The sequence below is a fragment of the Dysidea avara genome, chromosome 9 (assembly GCF_963678975.1).
Source record: "Dysidea avara chromosome 9, odDysAvar1.4, whole genome shotgun sequence".
Taxonomy (NCBI): domain Eukaryota; kingdom Metazoa; phylum Porifera; class Demospongiae; order Dictyoceratida; family Dysideidae; genus Dysidea; species Dysidea avara.
The window spans coordinates 17,735,885-17,758,566 of NC_089280.1; the positions used below are offsets into that span (position 1 = coordinate 17,735,885).

General features: G+C 38.1%; 1 protein-coding gene and 1 pseudogene across 1 annotated transcript; both read left to right on the forward strand.

Annotated features, from left to right (window-relative positions):
* Window positions 1-1,729: 1,729 nt before the first annotated feature.
* On the forward strand, window positions 1,730-17,004 carry LOC136267533 (DNA (cytosine-5)-methyltransferase 1-like; annotated as a pseudogene).
* Window positions 17,005-17,605: 601 nt separating this feature from the next.
* Window positions 17,606-22,621, forward strand: LOC136265585 (uncharacterized). The gene is made up of 6 exons (XM_066060456.1): window positions 17,606-17,935; window positions 18,958-19,083; window positions 19,190-19,249; window positions 21,697-21,770; window positions 22,037-22,139; window positions 22,220-22,621. The coding sequence occupies exons 1-6, from the start codon at window positions 17,666-17,668 to the stop codon at window positions 22,433-22,435; spliced, it is 849 nt and encodes a 282-aa protein (XP_065916528.1). The 5' UTR covers window positions 17,606-17,665; the 3' UTR covers window positions 22,436-22,621.
* The last annotated feature ends 61 nt before the right edge of the window (window positions 22,622-22,682 follow it).

The following is a 22,682-nucleotide window of genomic DNA, read 5'->3' on the forward strand; positions in this document are numbered from 1 at the left end:
TGGTATGTATGGCAACATGCATTTTTCCTTTTATGTGATTTTTTGTATTTAGTTTATTGCGGGGTATATGGTGTTTAAAGAAAACCTAGTTTACTGGAATTATATACAACTTTGTTTTGGAATTTTGGAGAGCTATTAGGTATATAAAGCAATTCTATATGTTTTGTTTGTGTAGGTTAGCAGTTAGAAAGGACAAGATACGTATTCAAAGAGACAAGCAGAAGAAGCCAAAGTTTACTATGGTATGCACAGTATCTTGCTCTGATCCTCTAATAGAGCAATCAGGGAGCCTGAATGCACTACACAAGCATGCTACCTCATGTATCGCCAGACATTCAGTAGGTACATGGTAATATTTATAGTTAGCTCATCAGTAGGGCATACCAGCTATGAATTCTGTATTGATCTGTTACAGGCCACAACTACTCCACTTGCAGTGTTGGGAGTAACGCGCTACTTATGTAACGCGTTACGTAATATTATTACTTTTGTGGTAACAAAGTAATAATAACGAAATACGCTATAAAAACAGGTAATATAACTCAAGTTACTTTACTTGCAAATGTAACGCGTTACCTAAGTAATATAGTTACTGTAACGAATCTAATATTACGTAATATCATTACTAAAAGTAACGAAGTTACTAATCTCGTTAGTAACCCACTGAGTAACGCCTAGCCACAACGAAGTAATGAAGCCTACTAAATGAGGCTTATTCACCAGCTACTTACTTATATCAAGACTTGCACATTCTCCAACAACGCAATCGTGTCACGTGATAAGGTGGTAGTTTCACACGTGATAGCTTAAGGCTATGGACACAAAGTAATATAATATGTAATGTTATTACAGTTACTTTATTTTATGGGTAATATGTAACTGTAACTAAATAGTTCAGCTGCAAGTAATATGTAATATGTAACTAGTTACTTTTACAAAGTAACTTGCCCAACACTGCTTGTAGATGAATTGTCTATAAGATTAACTTGATTCTATTATAATGGAGTAAATCATAAGTGTAGCTGAATGCTCTATTAGGCCACTCCAAATAAATTCTCTGTTTCCCGTCCTGGACTCAGGCATATTTGTATGCGGGCGGTCCATTTCCATTATTTCATTATAGCTTTTCAAGCCATTATTTGCCTGGCACAGCCAAAAAGGCTGCACAAAAGCATGTTCCTTCCTTTGTAAGTTGCAAAAACAACACAAACGTGAAGTTTGTGCTGACTTGATAGCACTGCTGATACGTCAGCTGACACTGTTCAAGATAGCTTTTACTGAGCCTATCAGTATGCAAGAATAACCGAAAAATAATGGAAGAATACAGAATAATGGAATATTTAGAGCTGGCAGTAACCAGATGCGGGCGGTGGACGGGAAACAGAATTTATGCCTTAGGGTGACTGTTCTATTAGAGTATCTCGATCTCGCATATGCTACACGTAGTTGGCTTTGGAATCATAACTCAGTAGTTTGTAATCCGATTCTTCTGTACTATAGTCTCGCGTGCCAGACGGTTTGTGTGGGGGGCGGCAAATAAACGTTTATTTGCCGCCCCCACACAAACCGTCTGGCACGCGAGACTACTTCTGTACTACTGCAAGGACTTTCTATGATAATTATTCCAGTTACACACCGATTTTCAGCTCATTGCTCTAAGCGGTTTGCCTGGTAGGCGTGAAAACTAATAGTTATTTTATCATAGATAATAATTATATACCTTACCCGGGATTGGAAACCGGAGTAAATTCAATACAAAATGCGCGAGCCGTCAGCATTGCAATAATCAACACCTTACCTTTGATCGGTATGGATTCATCTGGCACAAGAAGAACAAAGAGAAAGGGCAGATAAGCCTTCTAGGAGCAGAGATGAAAAGGATTTCTTATTATGGTAAAAAAGTTATACTGTTGTTTTACTGGTGTATGATCGTATAAATTTCGAGAGCGAATCTCGTAGAACGCGTTTTGTGCAAAAATGACTATTAGATCGCACCCTCGTGGTTCGGGGTTCTGAGAGCACGATAGAAGCGTTCTTTTTCCATGTAAATGGTACTGATTGAAAGCTAAGACGTTAGTATATCCATTCATGTAAGCCAAAACTTTTAGTTCCGCCGTTCTGTGGTGAATTGACAGCACTGCATGATGAACTGCGAAGTAAGAATTTTTGCAGTGCTACAGTTCGGGGTTCACAGGCCTTTTTATAGACGTTTTTAGCTAACTTTCTGACGTATTTCCAGTAATTCACACATACACAAATCTATTTATTTTTATTTATTTATGATTACTGGTCAGTCAGCACAGCTGGTGTGCCCAGGAAAAAAAAAGGAATCACAGTATTAGGTACAATTATATACTAACTAATGTGGTGTTGATTGTTTGTAAAGTGTAATATTACGTTAGTTGTAAACTCATCATAGTTTGTCATCTCCATAATAAATACAGGCAGTTCATTCCATTCTTTGATTGATCTTGAGTAAAATGATTGTTGATAAGATGTTGTTGATGGTGTGGGCAGGATAAAATGCAAGGGATGATAGTGTCTTGTTTGTCTCTCTACAGATTGATAATATGGGGGAATTGATAGGGATATGTCTTGATGGAGGATTTTGTGGAGCAGTTGCAGTCTAGATATCTTTCGTCGTGTCCGTAGGGTAGGCCAGGATAGTTGATTTAATATTTGTGTCACGGAGCTAGTTCTGTTGTAATCACTGATGACCCACCTGGCTGCTCTACGCTGGATTTTTTCCAATTTGTCTACATCAACATTATAACAGGGGTCCCAAACAACTGAGGCAAACTCCATTTGGGGTCTTACCATGGTAAGATATGCTTGTGCTTTTACTTCTCTTGAACAATCACTCAGATTACGCTTTATAAATTTTAAAGTATTAGATGCTTTCTTAGCTATATGTTTGATATGTGTGACGACCATGACAATGTCTTTTTCAACATGATCCCCAGGTAGAGATGCTGGTCAGTTTCTTTTAGGAAAGAATTATTAAGTGTATAGTGATGAACTATTGGTGTTAGGGATCTGCTACATCGAATTAGTGCACATTTTGTAACATTTAGTCTAAGCTGCCATATTTTGACCCAATGTGAGATTTGATCTAGGTCTTGTTGGAGAATGATGGTGTCTTCTGGAGAGTTAATAACGCTGTACAAAAGACGGTCGTCTGCAAATATTCGTAAAGGCGACTTTATGTTGGTGGTGATGTCATTTATGTACAACAGGAACATAAGAGGACCGAGGACTGTGCCCTGAGGGACACCAGATGTTACGGCTACTGAGCTAGATGTTATACCATCAAGAAGGATTTGCTGGGTGCGGTTGGAAAGCCATGCCTTAATCCAGTTATAAGTGTCATTCTGAATTCCATAAAAATGAAGTTTGGTAAGGAGTCGTTGATGGGGAACAGTATTGAAAGCTTTAGCAAAGTCGAGAAGGATTACATCAACTTGCTTCCGGTGATCGAGGGCATATGATATGTCTTCTGTTAGTGTTAGTAACTGGGTGACACAGGAATGATTTGCTCGGAACCCATGTTGATTCTCTATGAGAATATTGTTGTTGTTTATGTGATTCATGATGTTGTGATATATGATGTGCTCAAGGACTTTGGAGCAAATAGATGTCAGAGAGATGGGCCTATAGTTAGAAGCATCATTACGTCTTCCTTTTTTGTGAACTGGACATATGTTAGCTGTAAGCCAGTCTTTAGGTAAAATACCTGTTGTGAATGATTTGGTGAATATCACTTTTAGCACTGGAGAGATTTCTTCAGCACAGTTTTTAAGAATATAGGGAGGAATACGATCAGGACCACTTGCTTTATTTACTTGAAGATTACAGAGTGCTTGCTGTATTCCATTTAAGGAGAATGTGATATCAGACATGATGGGAAATGAATTTCCAGTATCAGAAGATGTGGCCATTGTTGGAATATTGACGATATCTTCATGAGTAAAAACTGACTTAAACTGTTTGTTGAGTGCTTCAGCCTTGCTTAAGGTATCTGTGTGGGGAGACCCATCAATCATGATTGTGGAGATTGCATTAGTGTCTTTTCTTTTTGCTTTTATATACTTCCAGAATTGTCTTTTGTTCCCACCAAAGGAGTTGTCAAATAGTCTTCCATAGTAATTATTGTGGGCATCTTTTAACTTTACATTAATCAAATTCTTCATTCTTTTATAAGCATTCCAGTCATCTTGCCTATTATTCTTCTTAGCAGCGTTATATAGACGTTTTCTAGTTTTCATATCCTTTTTAATCTCATGGTTAATCCAAGGTAGACTCTTGTTAGATCGAACTGTTCTATGTGGTACATGTTTGTCTATGCATTCATGAATAGCGTCTTTAAATTCCGACCACATTGTATCAACGGATTTGGAAGTTGAGTCACTTTGTAGGAAATAGTTCGCAAAATCCTGTAGGTCCCTTTTAATATTGGTGAGATCACATCTATGGTATAATGCTACCTTGTGTGGAGGCTTGTGTATGGCTGATTTATGTGTTACTGAGAGTTGAAACTGAATAGCATCATGATCAGAGATTCCTGGAACTACATTTAAATTATGAATATTGTTATTGTTAGATAAGACCAAGTCTAATATGTTGTTCTGGCGGGTGGGTTCAGTGACATACTGCTCTAAACTAGCATCATTCATGGTCTCAAGAAATACATTATTAAGTTCACTGCCATAAGTTGGATTAGGGTTTAGTAGACCATAACCATCTGACCACACAATACTAGGAAAATTAAAGTCGCCCATAAGTAAAATTGATGGTATGTTGAGTGACTTTTCTACTAATTTGTTTAGAGATATCTGAAGTTGTAAAATAGGATTTAAATTGTTGTCAGGTGAACGATAATATGAACAAACATAGATAGGTTGTGTATTAGGAATTGATACCTTAGCCCAAACTAGCTCTGCATTAGTATTTAGTTCACATTCTTCTGAAACATTAAATTGCCTTTTCACAGCAATGAAGACCCCCCCAGCTCCCTCAACCCGATCCTTTCTTATTACAATGTACAAATCAGGAAAAATTTCTGAGGAGTAATAGGACTGGTTAAGGTGGGATTCACAGCCACAGATGATGTCTGGGTTGGATTTGTCAATCAGTGCTAGCAAGCCTTCTTACTTGAGCTTCTGAGGCTGCAACAGTTTAAACTAAGACACTTAAGATTATTACATTGAGTTTTAGTGGGTATTGAGACACGTTGACTAATGGAATTGTAATTGTTGTCATTATTGTTGTGACTAGGGATTGATTCTGTAGGGGTGAAATCATCAGGACAATAATATCTTTTATCAGAATTTAGTCATTGGGAATCAGTGGAAGTAGTGTCCATAGTTTGGGATGGCTCAGGCTGAGATGTGTTTGTACTTGTAGCGTCAGAGGAAAGAGGAGCAAGCTGGCTGAGTTGGTTAAACTTTGAATTGGTGACTATGCCATGTGGCTGATTATTGACATAAATGTGAGCATTACGAATTTTGATAGATTTGCGAGAATAGCCTTGTTGGATAAGCTTCCATCTTTCTTTAAGTAGTAAGGATTCAGTGTTTCTCTCTTCAGGGGTCATATCAGGCTTGGCAAGTATAGGAGGAGAAAGCTTACTTCTGTCATACAGGACAGCTTGAGCATCTAGTGCACGGAGAAACTGTACTAAAAGTGGTCTTGGGCGTTGCTGAGTTGGTTTGAATTTCCCTAGTCGGTGTAAATCTTTAATTGCTGAGCTGTCAATATTGGGTACAGCTGATAGGATGTTTTTAAGATCAGATTGTGATCTAGCAGGTTTAGATGTGTTTGGAGGACATTCTGCGATACCATAAAATACTACATTGCACTTCCTGTCGGATGACCTTTGCTGATTGATGAGGGGAGTTGTAGGTTGATTTGTGGGATCAGGCAATTGGTTACTAGGCAACATTGGCTGCTGGTGTATAGTTTTAGGATGGCTAGTCTGGTTCCCTTCTAGCTTGCTTATTTTGTCAGTTAGGGTCTTTATGGTCTCTTTTAAAGCACTGATTTCATTATATTGTTTGCTAAAGGTGCAGTGTGGACACAAGTATGGAGCGGACTCACTTAGTAACTTCTCAAACACAGGACGAGTAATGCCGGCACAATGTCTATGAATCCACCCCTGACATTCCCCTTCGCAGAATACAGCGTCGTGATCATCTGTGTTTTCTCCAGGCTCTAATATGATGTTGTCACAAATTAAACATTCAATCTGGTTGTCATCCTGAGTTTCCTTAGTCTTCTTAACAACACTGTTGTTAGGAGGAGTGTTGTGAATGGGCTTTTTCCATTTGATCTTTCTAGTACGTCGACTAGGAGTACTCATTTCATGTATTTCGTGTGGTAACTGCAAAATAACGACAGAAAACACACAGTTCAATTGTTTAGAATAGTCGAACCTTTACAGGTACCGTTAGTGATGTTAGCCACGGTACAACAGCATAAACATTTTGGCGGGAATAGTCCGATGTCCGGGACTATAAGATTCTTCCTCGTCTGGCGTCTACGGTTTCTTCTCGTGGTAATTCTTCAGTTTCAGCAGTATAGTTGAGGTCATACAACACCATAGCACGAAGAAATACTCGGAGGTAGTTTAACGCTGCAACCCACATCAATGAGAATGCCTTTGAAAGCTATTTTCCTGTACTGTTGTAGTGAAATATTTGATTCTTTGAAGCACATGCAAGTATTTCAATTTAGCTACAACTACACATTTTACAATGATTACTATTCCCACTCTACAAATGACAGGAGAGGTCATAGAAAGCGGATATCCTAGAAAGCTTAGGCTTAGCAGTAAAAGCACTTTCAGCCTAAACCCAAGGGTTTTTTCCAGTGTCCATCCCACTGAGAGGTGTGTCAATATACTGAAGGATGGTCAGTGTCTCTGCTGCTGTCGCCTATACCTATGTCTTTCTTCACTGACACTGCACCTGATATTGAGTCTTTAGAAAGGTTGCATGCAGTGTAGAGTGAAGCGATGTACTGTCATCCCTTAAGGTATTATATAATATGTGTGCATATACTTTGTTTCCTACAGGGTGGATTGGGGATTGATATGATCCAAAAACTAATTTTCTATATTTATTTTTGAAGTTAAGATGGAGGAACACTTTTGTGGATGTACGTTATATGCAAAACAGAAATTCTGAAACATTCGGCTAGCATTAGAAGACAAACTGTACTGCTGCAGAAACATTCCCTTTGTGTGAATATAGTTAGCTACTAGATTTCAATTTTTATTTGCACCAGTATTTATATCAATGTATTGCTGTAATCACAAAGTAATATAGCATTGTGAACAATTACATATGGATGTTTCATACTTTCTTACATTATACATGCTATCGTAAAGTCTCTTATGTAAGCTTTTTAGTGCTGTTTTGGTTGATTTCAACCCATAAGTTTGCAATGAAAATCCGAGTCCATGAATTGATATGCATGGTTAGACTATTTCTTTGAGCAGTGTTTCATGTACGTTCTCTGTCACATTCTAATTTTCTTACATTGATGTCTACAGACATAGCCAGCAGCATAACAAAGAGCATTGCCCTCACAATGTGGTATAACTGGCTTGGCAATTTTAAATCAAAACTGAAACTGGAGCTGTTTTCAGCAGCAAAACACCAGCCGTCTAGCAATCAGGCTCTGTGTCACTTCCTTTTGCTATTGCCTCTGTGGACTTAATAATAAAGCATCATCCTCAAAAGTGTCTTCTGCCTTGGCACCTGTAATGAAAAGAACCAGGGACAGTATTTCATTCTGGCAGTCATCTATCACCACTGACATCACACAAAACACTTAATTATGGTTTACAAACGAGTATTAAGCTACCTAATACTGTAGTACTTATCCCTATCATTTATTTAACAACGACAACGGACCATCACTGTCATTCCCACGCGTTGTTTTCTTCATTTCTAGCGCGAGTTCTTTTCGTTCCATCTTAAATAACACGGAGTTACGTTATACTAAGTTAGCTCTTTGCAAAGCTGAGTGAATCTGTTGATTGGTGTTAATTGCCTCTGTTTCCAATCCCGGGTAAGGTATATATTATATATGATTTTATTTATAAAAAGTAATTGTGACACAGGTTGGGTTTTGTGTCATATCTCGATGGCCTTTAACTGGATTCCTTTCAAACCATAAAAAGGCACTCCTATGATAGTTACTCCAGCAATTTTCAGCTCATTCCTTCAAGGGGTTTACCCTGTGGGCGTGACAGACCTTCGACTTTATTTTATGCAAATAATCGGTCATAAATCCATGAATGTTCATCGGATTCCTACCAAACTTGGTACTGAGATTTGCCTTAACGAGTCCTTTAAGTGTGCCAAATTTGAGTCTGATTGAGCACGCATTTGTGTTTTATGGCAGAATTTGCGAAGTGTGCGAAAAGAAGTAGAGGAAAAAAACAAAGAAAAAAATCCCCCAAACTTTGGCCGCTCGTATCTCGGAAATGGCTTGAGCGATTTTCTTCAAATTTGGAGTGTGGACTCCCCTACCTAGCTGGCACTTCTGTAGTAAATTTTGTTTCAATCGGATAAGGGATCACAAAGCTACAAAGGTGCGAAAAGTGCGTTTTCTTTCTTCCTGTTAATATACTCACGGTGTGGCGCGCCGGCTTCTTGGGCCGCACGACACACTACTGTGTGTCTTGATTTTTGCATATGAAAATTATTTACAGTGAAAAAAAAGCAAATTATAGTCTTAATGTTTTCACTACAGATTGATGAGGAGACTTATCCCGAGTATTATCGTAAGACATCGGAGTATGTGAAAAGAAGTAATGATGTTGTACCTGCTCCTTTTGAGATTGGTGAGTCAGTACTACATGCGTATCTTAAGATGCAGACACATACGTGCGCACACACTACATACACTGCATACATACAGAGACTCTATGATGGATATACGGTGTGTTCTTTTCTTAGGTTGCATATCTGAGATATATATTCAGCAGTCATCATCAAAGTTATCAGATGATAATGTGGTAATGTTGAAGCTGAATGTGTTCTATCGGTGAGTGAGACAAGGTTTAAATTTGTGTGTTTATAGTCATGTACTCAATTGTAGAGCTGAGAACACTCATAAAGGGAAACAGGCAACTTATGAGAAGGACTTAAATATGTTATACTGGAGTAACAATGGTGAGTGAAGTATGTGTGTGTGTGCTTGTAAAAAATAACAAGTGTGTTAGTATACATTAATGTATGGGTGTTGCATCAATGTTAAGTGCATTATCCTGAAGGAATCAAACAGTACAGTAGTACTGTTTAAGTAGGAATCTCCCGAAATGACGCGTGCCGCCAAAAATACATCCTTTTAAAAACCAGCTTAGAAACTTCTTACGTGAAGAAAATCACCTTTATGGAATAATATTAGTCCATCTAACATCAAATGTAGTGTTAAAAACAAGAAAACGCTTACTGGCGGCCGGATATAGAATTTTAAAATACAGCTAGCGTAAAAAGGGCGTGGTCATCTTGGTCTCGATCGATAGATTGATAATACGTAGAATAAAGAATGGGCGTGATCTTGCAACCTATCGTGCAGTACTGGTACCTCCGTACAATAGCGTAGTCCATAGATAATAGACACCATTATCTATGCGTAGTCTAAACGCCTTAAATAATTTTGTGGCGTCTATTATGCTGCTTAAAGAAAGTGTTGATATGGAAAATTAATGCCTCAATATGGTGTCGTTGGATGAAGAAGACAAGCAGCCTGATTGAAGATAAAAGAAAAGACAAGGCGCACAGGGCGTACACTCGTCGGAACCCCAAAAGGCGCATCCCACTGGTGAGTTTGTTGTTGTGGCATAAAATGGTGACCGTGCGCTGCTTTGTTTGGGCTCTAGGCTTGACTGTGGTTAGTGAGTAAGTGAGTGAGACAAAATTTCAAGTTTTGACGATTTTTTTTGTGACCACACTTTCAAGTTGGTAGGCTGATTCGAGATACTCTAGTCTAATAATCGATTGAAACCACGACAACCACACCCCTTTGGGTAAGCACACATATTTGCAGGCTGACTTGAGATACTCTAATACAGCAGTCACCCTAATAGAACAGTCACATGTTTATAGCTAGCTGTATGCTATAGCAAAAAAACTAAACAAACTAGTATATTAAAAAGTATAAATTTTAAAAAGAAGTAGGAATCCAAGCAATAAAAAGTAGTGAAACAAGAGATGAACATGGTAGCTATTACAGCATAGCTCAGTGGGAAATCCCTACTTTGGCATGCATAACAATTGTGTTCAATGCCAAAGTAGGGATTTCCCACTGAGCTATGCTGTAATAGCTACCATGTTCATCTCTTGTTTCACTACTTTTTATTGCTTGGATCCCTACTTCATTTTAAAATTTATGATTTTTAATATATATTTATAGTTGCTTGTATAACCAAATGGTTGAACACTAGCCACTTTTTGCTGTCGGCAATACAATTTCCATCCATGGTACCGTTATTGAATGCCGATCGATAGTTCTGTGGTACCGTTATTGAATGCCATGGTACCACGACTTCCGATCGAGTGACAGGTTAAGAAACTGGCCTGGTCACGGCACCAGCATATACGGACGTACAAAGGCAACTGTTATGGATTCAACTTGATCCTCGTCATGATCACTGAAAGCCAGAGCGATTCATACAGTACACATGCCCACCATTTATCATACACACGTGATCTACAATACCACATTCTAATTAAAGCCTAACATACAGATATAAGTATTACGTAATTGTTCTACATCTCTACATATTTATAGTCGCTTGTATAACCAAATGGTTGGAACACTTTTTGCTGGCGGCAATACAATTTCCATCCATCTGAATACATTTAATGACACTTTCTTATTGCACACATAAATGATACTGCACGTTTTGGTCAGAAGTCAGTGCCAGTATATTATAGTAGTTGTGCTGTGTGTAGAGTGTACAGTTGAGGCTGATGGAGTACAGGGCAAGTGTAGAGTAGTATATGGTGAGGAGGTTGAGGATCTTGACAAGTTCTTTCTGGAGAAACAAGATGTGTTTTGGTTCTTAGAGGTTAGCAAAGTGTCTCTGTGTTGCTTTCTAGTAATGACATGTGTATCTTACAGTGTAAAGTATATTCCTGTTAACCTTATGTTCTTGTACACTTCAAGGCTTACAATCCTGCTGTCAAGGAAACAGAAGACGTTCCCTATAATGTTAGAAAGAAGTTCTCAGTTGCTAAAGTATGTAGGTACAATTTTCTTCTCGTTTTTACACTTGAAAACTACTTGTGTGTATCATAGGGGAAAGGCAAGGGCAAATCAGCCTCTGGGAAAGGATCTGGTAAAGGGACGGATAAGGGGTTGAGCAAAGGGATAGGTGAATCACCACGAAAGAGCGCAGAGAAGAGTGACAGTCCTCCTTCCACACCACCATCGTTTAAGAAACTCAAGACGCTTGATATTTTTGCTGGATGTGGAGGTATGTCTATTTTTTAAAATTCTGTGATTAATATTTGTTAAATTCTGTGTAGGAATATCAGAAGGGTTTCACCAGGCTGGCCTCAGTGAAACATTGTGGGCTATAGAGAAAGAGGAGCCTATAGCGCAAGCATTCAGACTTAATAATTCAAAGACAACAGTATTTTCTGATGATTGTAACCTTTTGTTGAAGCTTGTTGTGTGTGTGTGTGTGTGTGTGTGTGTGTGTGTGTGTGTGTGTGTGTGTGTGTGTGTGTGTGTGTGTGTGTGTGTGTGTGTGTGTGTGTGTGTGTGTGTGTGTGTGTGTGTGTGTGTGTGTGTGTGTGTGTGTGTGTGTGTGTGTGTGTGTGTGTGTGTGTGTGTGTGTGTGTGTGTGTGTGTGTGTGTGTGTGTGTGTGTGTGTGTGTGTGTGTGTGTGTGTGTGTGTGTGTGTGTGTGTGTGTGTGTGTGTGTGTGTGTGTGTGTGTGTGTGTGTGTGTGTGTGTGTGTGTGTGTGTGTGTGTGTGTGTGTGTGTGTGTGTGTGTGTGTGTGTGTGTGTGTGTGTGTGTGTGTGTGTGTGTGTGTGTGTGTGTGTGTGTGTGTGTGTGTGTGTGTGTGTGTGTGTGTGTGTGTGTGTGTGTGTGTGTGTGTGTGTGTGTGTGTGTGTGTGTGTGTGTGTGTGTGTGTGTGTGTGTGTGTGTGTGTGTGTGTGTGTGTGTGTGTGTGTGTGTGTGTGTGTGTGTGTGTGTGTGTGTGTGTGTGTGTGTGTGTGTGTGTGTGTGTGTGTGTGTGTGTGTGTGTGTGTGTGTGTGTGTGTGTGTGTGTGTGTGTGTGTGTGTGTGTGTGTGTGTGTGTGTGTGTGTGTGTGTGTGTGTGTGTGTGTGTGTGTGTGTGTGTGTGTGTGTGTGTGTGTGTGTGTGTGTGTGTGTGTGAGTGTGGTGTTGTGTGAAGAGTGTGTCAGAAATGTAATGATTTTTTAGGGGGAGACTAGTTCGTGGGGTCAAAAACTGCCAGTCAAAGGTGACATAGAGTTGATGTGTGGTGGTCCGGATGAACCATTTCAACTCTCGAGAATATTCCCAATTTAAGGTAAGTATAAAATTGACTCTATGTGTTTATAAAAAAAGTTTTTAAGTTTACTTCATATGAAAGTTGTGATTTCATGTGTTCTACCAGTGAAATAATTCCAAGGAATTACCACTTTAGTATTTCTTTATATTAGTGATTGTGTGTATGATAGAACACCCATTAATAGTGAATCTCATTAGTTGCTAAGTTACTTGAAATGTTGTAAGCTGTCAAATATCAAATGATATTTGATGTTATGATTATGGTGTAGCTACTTATAGTATGTACAAGTTGAGCTGGATCATGAAAAACAGCTAAAAATTAAAAGTGGGTTTTTTTTCTCAAGAGAGTAAACATTTCAGCCAACCAGGTGATTAATGGTGGTATCAGGTGTCAACAACAGACACGTACAGTTTGGCTCCATTACAAGTTTGGGAAGGGGTTGTAATAAACACTGCTTTTATGGCTTCCCCATAGGAAATGTGTGGTGAAAATTTTGATTGGCCATAAATATTATGTCAGACATTTGTATTAAAAGATTTTGAAATATATTTAGCGGGTCAAGCAGTACTACAAGTGTGCCAAATTTCAAGATTGTGTGCTATTGCATTCATGAGTTATTATGTTTTTGAGGATCCAGCTCAACTCGTACATACTATATCAAGAGCAATTTAAAGTTATAGCCACATGGTAAATGTTTAATATTTAATAATGCTTTTACCAACTAACCTGCTGAGACTGAGCAAGGATACAATGAACAGTATCCCTTTACTGGTAGGTTACAGAACACTCAATGGTTTTAATGAGATGGCAAGCACTTGAAAAGTTTAATTTTGAGCAGCACTCTGTTCTTTGATGTTTTTAGTTATTCAGATGTAGTTCTCATGAAGTTGTCAGTCCTGCCAATTATTCATGCACTTAATACTGTGGCGCTGTGTTTGATGAATACGCTGTTGTGTCTATGATAATCTTTGTAGTTACATTTTCGTAGAAAGTAAGCCATATATAACTTCAATGTAATCATTTGTTACAGGACTATATATGGTGTTAGATACTCTCCTCTCTATACTACCATATAGCTGGAAATTTTCGAGGAAGGAAACTTGATGACAGCTTCGTGAATATAATCATGAAATGTTTGAGGTTCTATATAAACTATTGCCTTAGCAAAGCAATGTAAAAAAATGTGTTCTAGACTTTCGTGAACTAAAAAATGTGAACATCATGTTTTACACTGTTTTGTGAAGGTTTCATCCCTTGAAAACTTCCGACTGTACAGTATTAACTCAACTAGTTAGTGTATATAGTTATGTAACAAAGCATAAACTATCGCATCTGCTAGTCCTGTACCTGACGTTACACTACACAAGTATGATGTTGGTAGGAAGGATGAATATCGTTGTTGCTAACCACGGGGATCAGACCAAATATAGCACACACATGAAAAGTATTGTGTACAGGCTGTATGGTGATTTCATGTTATGGCAATACACTGTTTTTAAAACTTTATTTTATTTTTAAGAAGTTTACTCACTATCTGTTGTTTATTTTCCTTAGAATTCACTAGTGACATCTTATCTGAGTTATTGTGATTATTATCGACCTCGTTTCTTTCTGTTGGAGAACGTGCGTAACTTTGTGTCGTTTAAACGCAGTATGGTACTGAAATTGACACTACGCTGCCTACTGGAGATGGGCTACCAATGTACATTTGGTGTGCTTCAGGCCGGACAATGTGGTGTCGCTCAAACCAGAAGGAGGTAAGATTGAAATTCTCTTGAATTAAGAACTGTACATGTATGGATAAAGGATATTATACTGTGTTGTATAGAAGCCTTTCAGTAAAACATTTTTTATAAGCCCACTGCATAGTTTTCATCTCTAAAAAGTGAAAATCCTTTTTATTGCAGCTAAATCAGCCAGATCAAACTTCACTTCCCTAGCGTCCATCCAGTTCCACTAAAGACTTAAATTTTTTAAAATGTCTTATAGTTTAAAATTTGCTGTTCTTTAAATTTTAACGTTTAAGCAATGAAAATGATGGGATATTGTTTCACACAATGTGATGAGCATCTTTGAAGGCATGCTCATGCATGGTTGAATGCTTCCTTCTTTGTGACTATAATGAATTTTTGTGGTGTGTTAAGTCTAATATGATAATGGTACCACATGGCCACTTGTAAAAGCTGTTATGGATTTGTAATGATGTGGTTACCTTTGTAGGCTGTCTGTTCCCTAACTCTTGTTGATATTGAGATACCAGTAGTGATGAATTTTAAGTTTTATAATCTGTAAAATATATTCACCATAGCCACCAAGCCTTCCTACTAGACATGGTTATCATTACTTATTTACTGGGTGCTGCCACTGCCATATATAGGGCTATTGTGTTAGCAGCTGCTCCTGGTGAAGTGTTGCCGTTGTTCCCTGAGCCAACACATTGTTTTAGTAGTCGAGCTGGTTCACTGAGTGTAGTGATTGATGACCGTAAGGTGAATGCTGTGTGTGCATGCGTGTGTTTGTGTGTGCATGCGTGTGTTTGTGTGTGCATGCGTGTGTTTGTGTGTACGTGTGTGTGTGTGTGTGTGTGTGTGTGTGTGTGTGTGTGTGTGTGTGTGTGTGTGTGTGTGTGTGTGTGCTATGAAGTTTCATTTCTTGTTTGTTCCAGTACACTAGTAACATACAATGGGTCAACTCTGCTCCACTACGCACCATCACTGTTTGTGACACAATGTATGACCTTCCAGAAATCAAAAATGGTGCATCAACCAGAGAGATATCATATGTTGGAGAACCACAGTCTCACTTTCAACGAACTGTAAGTGTTTACACAGACTGGATCATGTTCATAAAGAAACTATAGGAGACATTATTGTGTGATTTTTTTTATTCAATAACTTATAAAAACCACTTTATATGTATACTATTACATTAATAATAGTCTGAGTATATGTTTTATTTCTGTGTATGTTTGTTCAGATTCGTGGCGATGCCTCACAGCCAATTCTCTATGACCATGTGTGTAAGGAGATGAATCCCCTGGTGGCTGCTAGGATGAGGCATATTCCAATTAGCCCCGGAGCAGATTGGAGGGACTTACCCAACCTATCCGTACGACTGTCAGATGGCAGTTATGCTCACCAACTGTAAGTTACAGTGATCATAATAACAATCCTACTGGTATAATTTTCATGATTGCATAGCATAGGCACTTTAACAATAAGAGAAGAAATTCTGACTTTACACTGTTAGAAAGATTTTACGAATATTCATGTGCCACTAACTTGTACAAAGACTATTGATTATTGTGGTACATGGCCTTTCTCCTCCCCTTGAACTATTGGTTGAGTTAATTAGATAATTAAATGTTAGCTAATTGTGTAATTATAACACAATTGTGTAAGTCTCTCCTACTTGTTTAGTGTCTACACTCACCATGATAAGAAGAATGGTCGTAGTGGTAAAGGCAAACTACGTGGTGTGTGCTCATGTGCCACAGGCAAGCCATGTGACGCATCAGACAAACAGTTTGGCACACTAATCCCCTGGTGTCTACCGCACACCGGTAACAGACACAACCACTGGACCGGTCTGTATGGTGGGATGGATATTTCAGTACCACCGTCACCAACCCTGAACCAATGGGCAAACAGGTAAATAGCTACTGTAAATACTTACAGTAATGTCACCTGGGTAATAAAATCTAATTACTGGATTTCAATTAATGTATTAACAATGTGGTCTGCACTTTCGGTCTATTGTGTATCATGTTCTAAGTTGTAAGCTCTGTATTGGATTACATCTCACTTTTGATTTCAATTACAATGAATATGTTATGAAACATTCTATTGGAAATGATTAAAGGGGTACGTACTATTTATATGGCTTCAGTTACAAATTCTCAATGTATGTTTTGATGTTTTATTCATTATGTCCTTAAAGTGTTGTTTAAAACTAATTGGACTTGCAACTATTTATAAATGTTACTGATACATGTTTATTATGTCTCCATTCACATTTCTTAGCCCTTGTAATATTAAATGATTAAAGTTTGTTTGCTGTTATAATGATTGTTGATTGTGTATGGTAGGGACATGTCCTTCATCCGGAGCAACATCGTGTTGTTAGTGTCAGAGAGTGTGCCAGATCACAGGGTTTTCCAGACACTTATCGTTTCTTTGGTACCATTTTGGATAGGCTCCGACAGGTAAAAACTTGAGCTCATGAAATATATTTTGTACCTTCCCTTTGTGCTGTCTAGGTTGGCAATGCTGTGCCTCCGCCATTGGCTAAAGCTATTGGATTGGAAATTAGAAAAAGTGCAGAGAAGGTTTTGCAGGACAAAGGAGCTCATAACTAAACCGTATTATCACACACACATACATGCACTCACCAACATACACATGTGTATATCATCCTCTGTAATATCTGTCTAACTGAATAATACTTGGCATGTCAACAAACAATATTCAAAGGTGAATTTCTTTTGATTAGCCAATTCCTGTAATTTACAGGTTTTAACTCAAAGATATGGTGAGATTGCAAGTTATATACTGTTCAATGATTTGGAGACCTAACCTTATCAAGGACAAGGACATCACACTTATTGAACAGATCCAGAGGAGAGCAACAAAGTTTATTTTAAACGACTACAGTTCTGATTACTTTGATAGACTCAAACAACTTAACCTACTATCTTTAATGTACACCTTTGAGCTTAGCGAAATAGTGTTTAGGCTAAAGTCACTCAAGTAGGTGGGTCCAGTTGGGTCAGTGTGTGCAACTTGTGAAACAGTTCATCTCGCAGTTCACTTTTGACCGTATTGTCACCATCAGAAATTTTGGTTCTGTGATTTAGCTATAGGGTCTTCAAGTGATAGAAGCTTAACACTCCAGCAATCTATCACTACTGAACTTATCTTAAAAATTAATGTGTGAAGGGAAGTATAGTTCATTAGGTTATATGTGAAATCACATGCTGGCCACCTGGCTGAACCATACACGTCATATATACGCTCTACAGTTAATACGAACGTGAGATTACGTAACCCTATGATTAGATAAAATGAGCAGCACATGTACAGCCGAGCGTAGTAGGGTGTACTGCAGCTATCGAGGTTGGAAGCTATGGCTGCCCGTTGCGTGGCTCTGGCGGCTGTTACGTTTTTCCTTGCTGTACATCTTTCGCAACAAACATCTCAATGTTTTCCAGCCATATTGCAGTTTAGTATGAACAATCCAGGATTAATTCCGTCGTTTTGCCAGAACGAGATATTAGAAAGATTTAACGATCAAGGTTATCGTATAGATTTCACACAAGAAGAAGTTGAGGATATTTGTCAGATTGACTTATGCTTACCTTACCTTCAAGAAGTGGGAGTTTATTGCAAAACTTTTGTAAGTTTAGAAATGATCGTCACAGTGTGCATGGTGTGGAGGGTCTGCAATGTATGTCTCTGGAAACTTTTGCTGGTATCCGAATACCAGTAGTTTCAATGGGAAGATTGTACCTTCCTGCACGGCGATATTACAGGCTTAGACTACAGCCCTAGCCCTGGCGGTTCACTGATTAATAAGTTGTGACTTTTTGTTATTATGTTAGTGACTACAATTACAAGCTTTTCTTTGCCACGCCCACTCATGTTGTAGTACACTGCATACCAGATCTGGTTTGTGCATGTCAGATAGCTGCCATGCCATCAGGCCAGCTACTATGTAATATAGCTGTGAAACAGAATGTTGGATGTACATTTATTGTTGTCCTCAGTTGTCTGTGGAAAGTTCACTAATGCCCAGAATTTTTCTACCGTACGACATACCCATATAGCCTGTAGTAGGATGATGTAGTAGTGTTCTTTATCATCATGGGTGTACAAATTTTAGTAATACTAGGATGTGTTACTGTGCCAGCAAAAGTTATTACTTCTGTAATCCCGGTATCACTTTTAGAATTATCATTATGTGGAATGGCTTTCATGTAATTCAAAACTGTATTTGAAATATCCAAAATATTGATAATTACCTCAAATGTGCTATACCACAGTTAATACAACTATGGGTTATATAACCTCGTGATAAAGTGCACTTCTCCGGTAGGATTAACCCCATACCACTGTGTCTACCTACAACTACAGACTTATAGCCTTCTTGCAGGTTCCCCTAATGGGATAGCAATCCTATTAAAAAGAATATATTATATATATATTGTAATAATTAACAGCAAGAGTTCATAATATTGTAAGGGGGAGAGTCTCAACATACCACGTACAAACCCACCACGCTTTGTATCATCTGTAAAATATCGTACACTTGTGGATTCAATCAAACAGTTGCAAAAGCTCATCTAAGTTAATTTAGTAAACTATTTCGTTAACACCATATAGAAAATTTGTGTTATGACATGTACTGTATCTCTTTAGCCTAAGAAGGATCTTTATTGCTTGGATTCTCCAGCACTATTTGCGTTACTGTGTGCTACTAGTAACAGTAGTGTAAATTGCTACAATTCACTGGTCAGTCAAGGAATTGTTGGATACCCACAATTGGTATGTGTGTATATTATGATCAGTGGTGTAAATCTGTGTACTGGGACTAATCCAGTTTCCTGATTATATATGTTATTAATATATAGTTTGTGTTTTATTTGAACAGTTAAAGCCATGTCTTGATTCCTTGTACAATGCGGAGAGTTGTTCAGATGATTGTAGAAATGTATGTTGACTGTTGTAGTTTGTTATAACAGTATTCTAACTTTGTGTGGTTAAACGATATTAATGTTTGTGGTTAGATTGGTGTGGAATTTAAGTTGGTGAATTTCCTTATTTTTTTGTCAATATAAAATCACTCCAATGTCTGCAACAGGCAACTTTCAACTGACCAACTAACTGACTGATAGACACTGACTGACCGTAAATCAATGATGATAAGGCCTAAGGCTACGGGCTTGATTTTTCACTGTTAGACATTGCTTCAGTCTGACAGGTACATTGCATACAGCACTATGTACAATGCACGTATTATGGAGTTACTATTGTCCTCCTTTGTTATTTTTACTGGCAGTGCATGATGTTGATTTGCAGCATCATGGCTTCCCCATGCATTTATAATGGGAACTGTCCATATTTTCTGTAGTGACTGAGTTGTTTGTGGAGGGGCTTAACTTGTACTGTTCTTCATTTGTGACACTATATAGCTAAAAATGAAGTGTAATGGTCACTTTCTATAATTGATAGTTAGGGTATACGTTCAGATGTAAAATTAATTTTATGACCAGTAGGATTGTAGGAAAACAGGAATGGGATGGGAACAGAAAGAGGGAGTGGGAGAAAAAGTCTGATAAAGGTCATCATGTCAATATATAAGTTGGATTTTTCACAGAATGTTTCTTTGCAGACCTCCCACTAAAACGATCAAAACACTCTAATAGAACAGTCACCTATATTAAAAGAGCAGCCAAGAATGTTTTTTTAACGATTCCACCAGGGACCTGGATTGAAAGTATATGTAGATATGGATTGAAAGTATATGCAGATATATGATGGGGGTATACATGCAGTACTATGATTGTCGAGCTGAAGTGGCTCCTCCCCATGACTCATTGGAGCCACCTACACACACTGCAGCTGCCATGTACCAATGATGTGAATTTCTGAAGTTGCACAACTTCTTGCATCTGTATGCAGGTACTGTCAGTTAATTCCAAGGAATACTAACTTTGTAAAACTGTTTATGCTTGATGGCTGAATTTTTAATGTTTATGGTTTCTCAAGGGAATAGCTAATTTTCAGTGTTGACGACTTGGCTAGGATCTATCAATTCACAGGCAGTCACTGCTTAAACATTCTTGACTGCTCCAGAGTGTTTTAATGCAGGTGACTGTTGTATTAGAATGTTTTGATTGTTTTAGCGGAAGGATCCAACAATGCTGCAAGGAAGCATTATGACCTTATCGGACATTTTTCATTGGTTGTTCCCATTCCCATCATATTCTCATTTTCTTATAATAGACTTTTTCATTTTTGGCTCTAAGGTATGCAATCACATATTCCTTGTTTCATTTCTTTAATTCTTAGTCAAACTTATAATTCCTAATTTTTCCTTGTACTTGTTTGTTTACTTTTTAACATTTGTTATGACTGGTGAACTTGCACACGCTGCATTATAAGAAAGAATGGCACTAGGCTTATTCTGAATGTTCACTCCAACTATCAAGTGACCTTTGTTTTCAGCTATGTTTAGCCTGTTACACAGCATCACAAACAAAGAACACTATGAGAAGAACTTCTGCAATCAATCCAGTCACAACAAAACTCAGACAATTCCCATTACAAATGAGGAAAGCCATTGTGCAGTGCTACCACAAATTGACACCTTGAAGCAAAGATAAATGGGACACTGGTAAGTCCATGAAGTATGCATTGTATGTACTGTGATATGGCAAATGGCACCAGTTGGACTGAAGTAATGTTGAACAGTGAAAAAATCAAGACCGTAGCCTTAGTCATTATCAAGTTACGTTTGTTTGAAGTCATCAGTAAAGCAAGCAGTCTGTCAGTAGAAAATTCCACTGAATAATTTTATGAAACAATAATTTTTTTGTAGCAACCTATTGGAAACATTTCAGGTTGTACTAAAGGCACTTTTGGGCTTGGTTGTACCTAACCAATAACCAATACTGCCAGCCATGAAGGTATTTTTTGGCTAGAAAAGCCTAGTGCGGAAAGTGAGTGTTCTATTGGAATGTAGAGAGTGAATTGTGTTAAAGTACAAAATAAAAGCAAGGCCCAAAGCTTACAAGTAATACCTTTAAGAAAAATAGCAAAGCTGAGTTTTCCATGTATGTTCAAATTTATTGATATAAGAGAAGAGGTCCCTACTTTTATCTTGTCACACTAAACATTTATGGAGAGGAGTCAATCACTCTAATAGAACAGTCACATTTTATTCTATTCTGTGAATGCTGTCCCACTAGGGACCTGACATATGCTACTTGATTTATCTGTAACAACATGGAAATCATCTATAGACTTCTTATATTAGCATTTATGGAAAGTATGTGCAGTTGAATGTCTAATGAATGTTCAAGTTACATTAAAGGTTTTAATGTGTGGTGATGTTGACTCTACATAGCATGTTGACATTTAGTTCTTTGTGTGTAGCTACTCATGGATGCCGACTGCTGCTTTGTCAGCTACTATGCATTTATGATTGATTCATTTGTCAACGATGATGGGTAAGTGCCATTTCAAATGATGAAAGCTTGGTGTTACTGAAGTTTATAGTGGTGAATTTGGTGAACTGAGGAAATTTGCCAAGCTTTATTTGCCAATTAGCTATATTTTGGCTGTGTGGTATGCAAACTTGTCGAACTTTTATCAATCAACCTGTTTTTCATGCTGATCTGCCAAACTTAAGTCATGCCAAACATTTGTCATTCATAGTAGTTAATTATCCATGCATTGTGTTAAGATTGTAATGTACATGTTCTATCATATTCAGAATGGCAGTATTTGACACTGAAACCATCAATGAGTCAATATGGGATTGGTGTCGACTACCCAGCCCTGGAGTGTGCCCTGGTGTGAATCTCATGGACGTGGCGGTATGTCTAGCTTTCATATCCCTGAGAGCTACAACTGCAAAGAGAAATATATAGCTATGTTTATATATCATTTTTTCCAGACACGGAATAACAGTGCTACCTGTGAACCAGCTGTTACTGAGCCACCCACTTCTAATATGACAAACACAACTGTACCAACAAACACAACTGTACCAATGAACATGTCTAATGTGACCACTGTTAGGCCTGGTGATGCAGCATTACCAGCATCCATGTCCAGCCTTTGTGTAATAACACTGTCAATATTACTGGCATTTATTGCCGGTGGATTTTAAGCATTATTTTAGACAAGCACTTTATAGTTGTAGATGGCATTAGCTGTTGTTCAATCAATTAAGTCATGATTTAACTAGCGTAGCTACGTACAATCTGTACTCAATGTAACTAGGTCCAATCTTACATTAGATTCATATGTACATTCTGTATTGCTATCTGTGTCCATTCGTTATTGTACAAATTCATTGTTTGATGACAAAAATGACCTCGGTGCATATATGCATACATCATGTGACCGCATGCAGT

Excerpts from the sequence above, each read along its gene's own strand:
- LOC136265585 (XM_066060456.1), top strand. The coding sequence starts at position 17,666 with ATGGCTGCCCGTTGCGTGGCTCTGGCGGCTGTTACGTTTTTCCTTGCT. Across the intron at positions 19,084-19,189 it reads TTGTTGGATACCCACAATTG|TTAAAGCCATGTCTTGATTC; the intron begins GTATGTGTGTAT and ends TTATTTGAACAG. Across the intron at positions 21,771-22,036 it reads TCATTTGTCAACGATGATGG|AATGGCAGTATTTGACACTG; the intron begins GTAAGTGCCATT and ends TATCATATTCAG.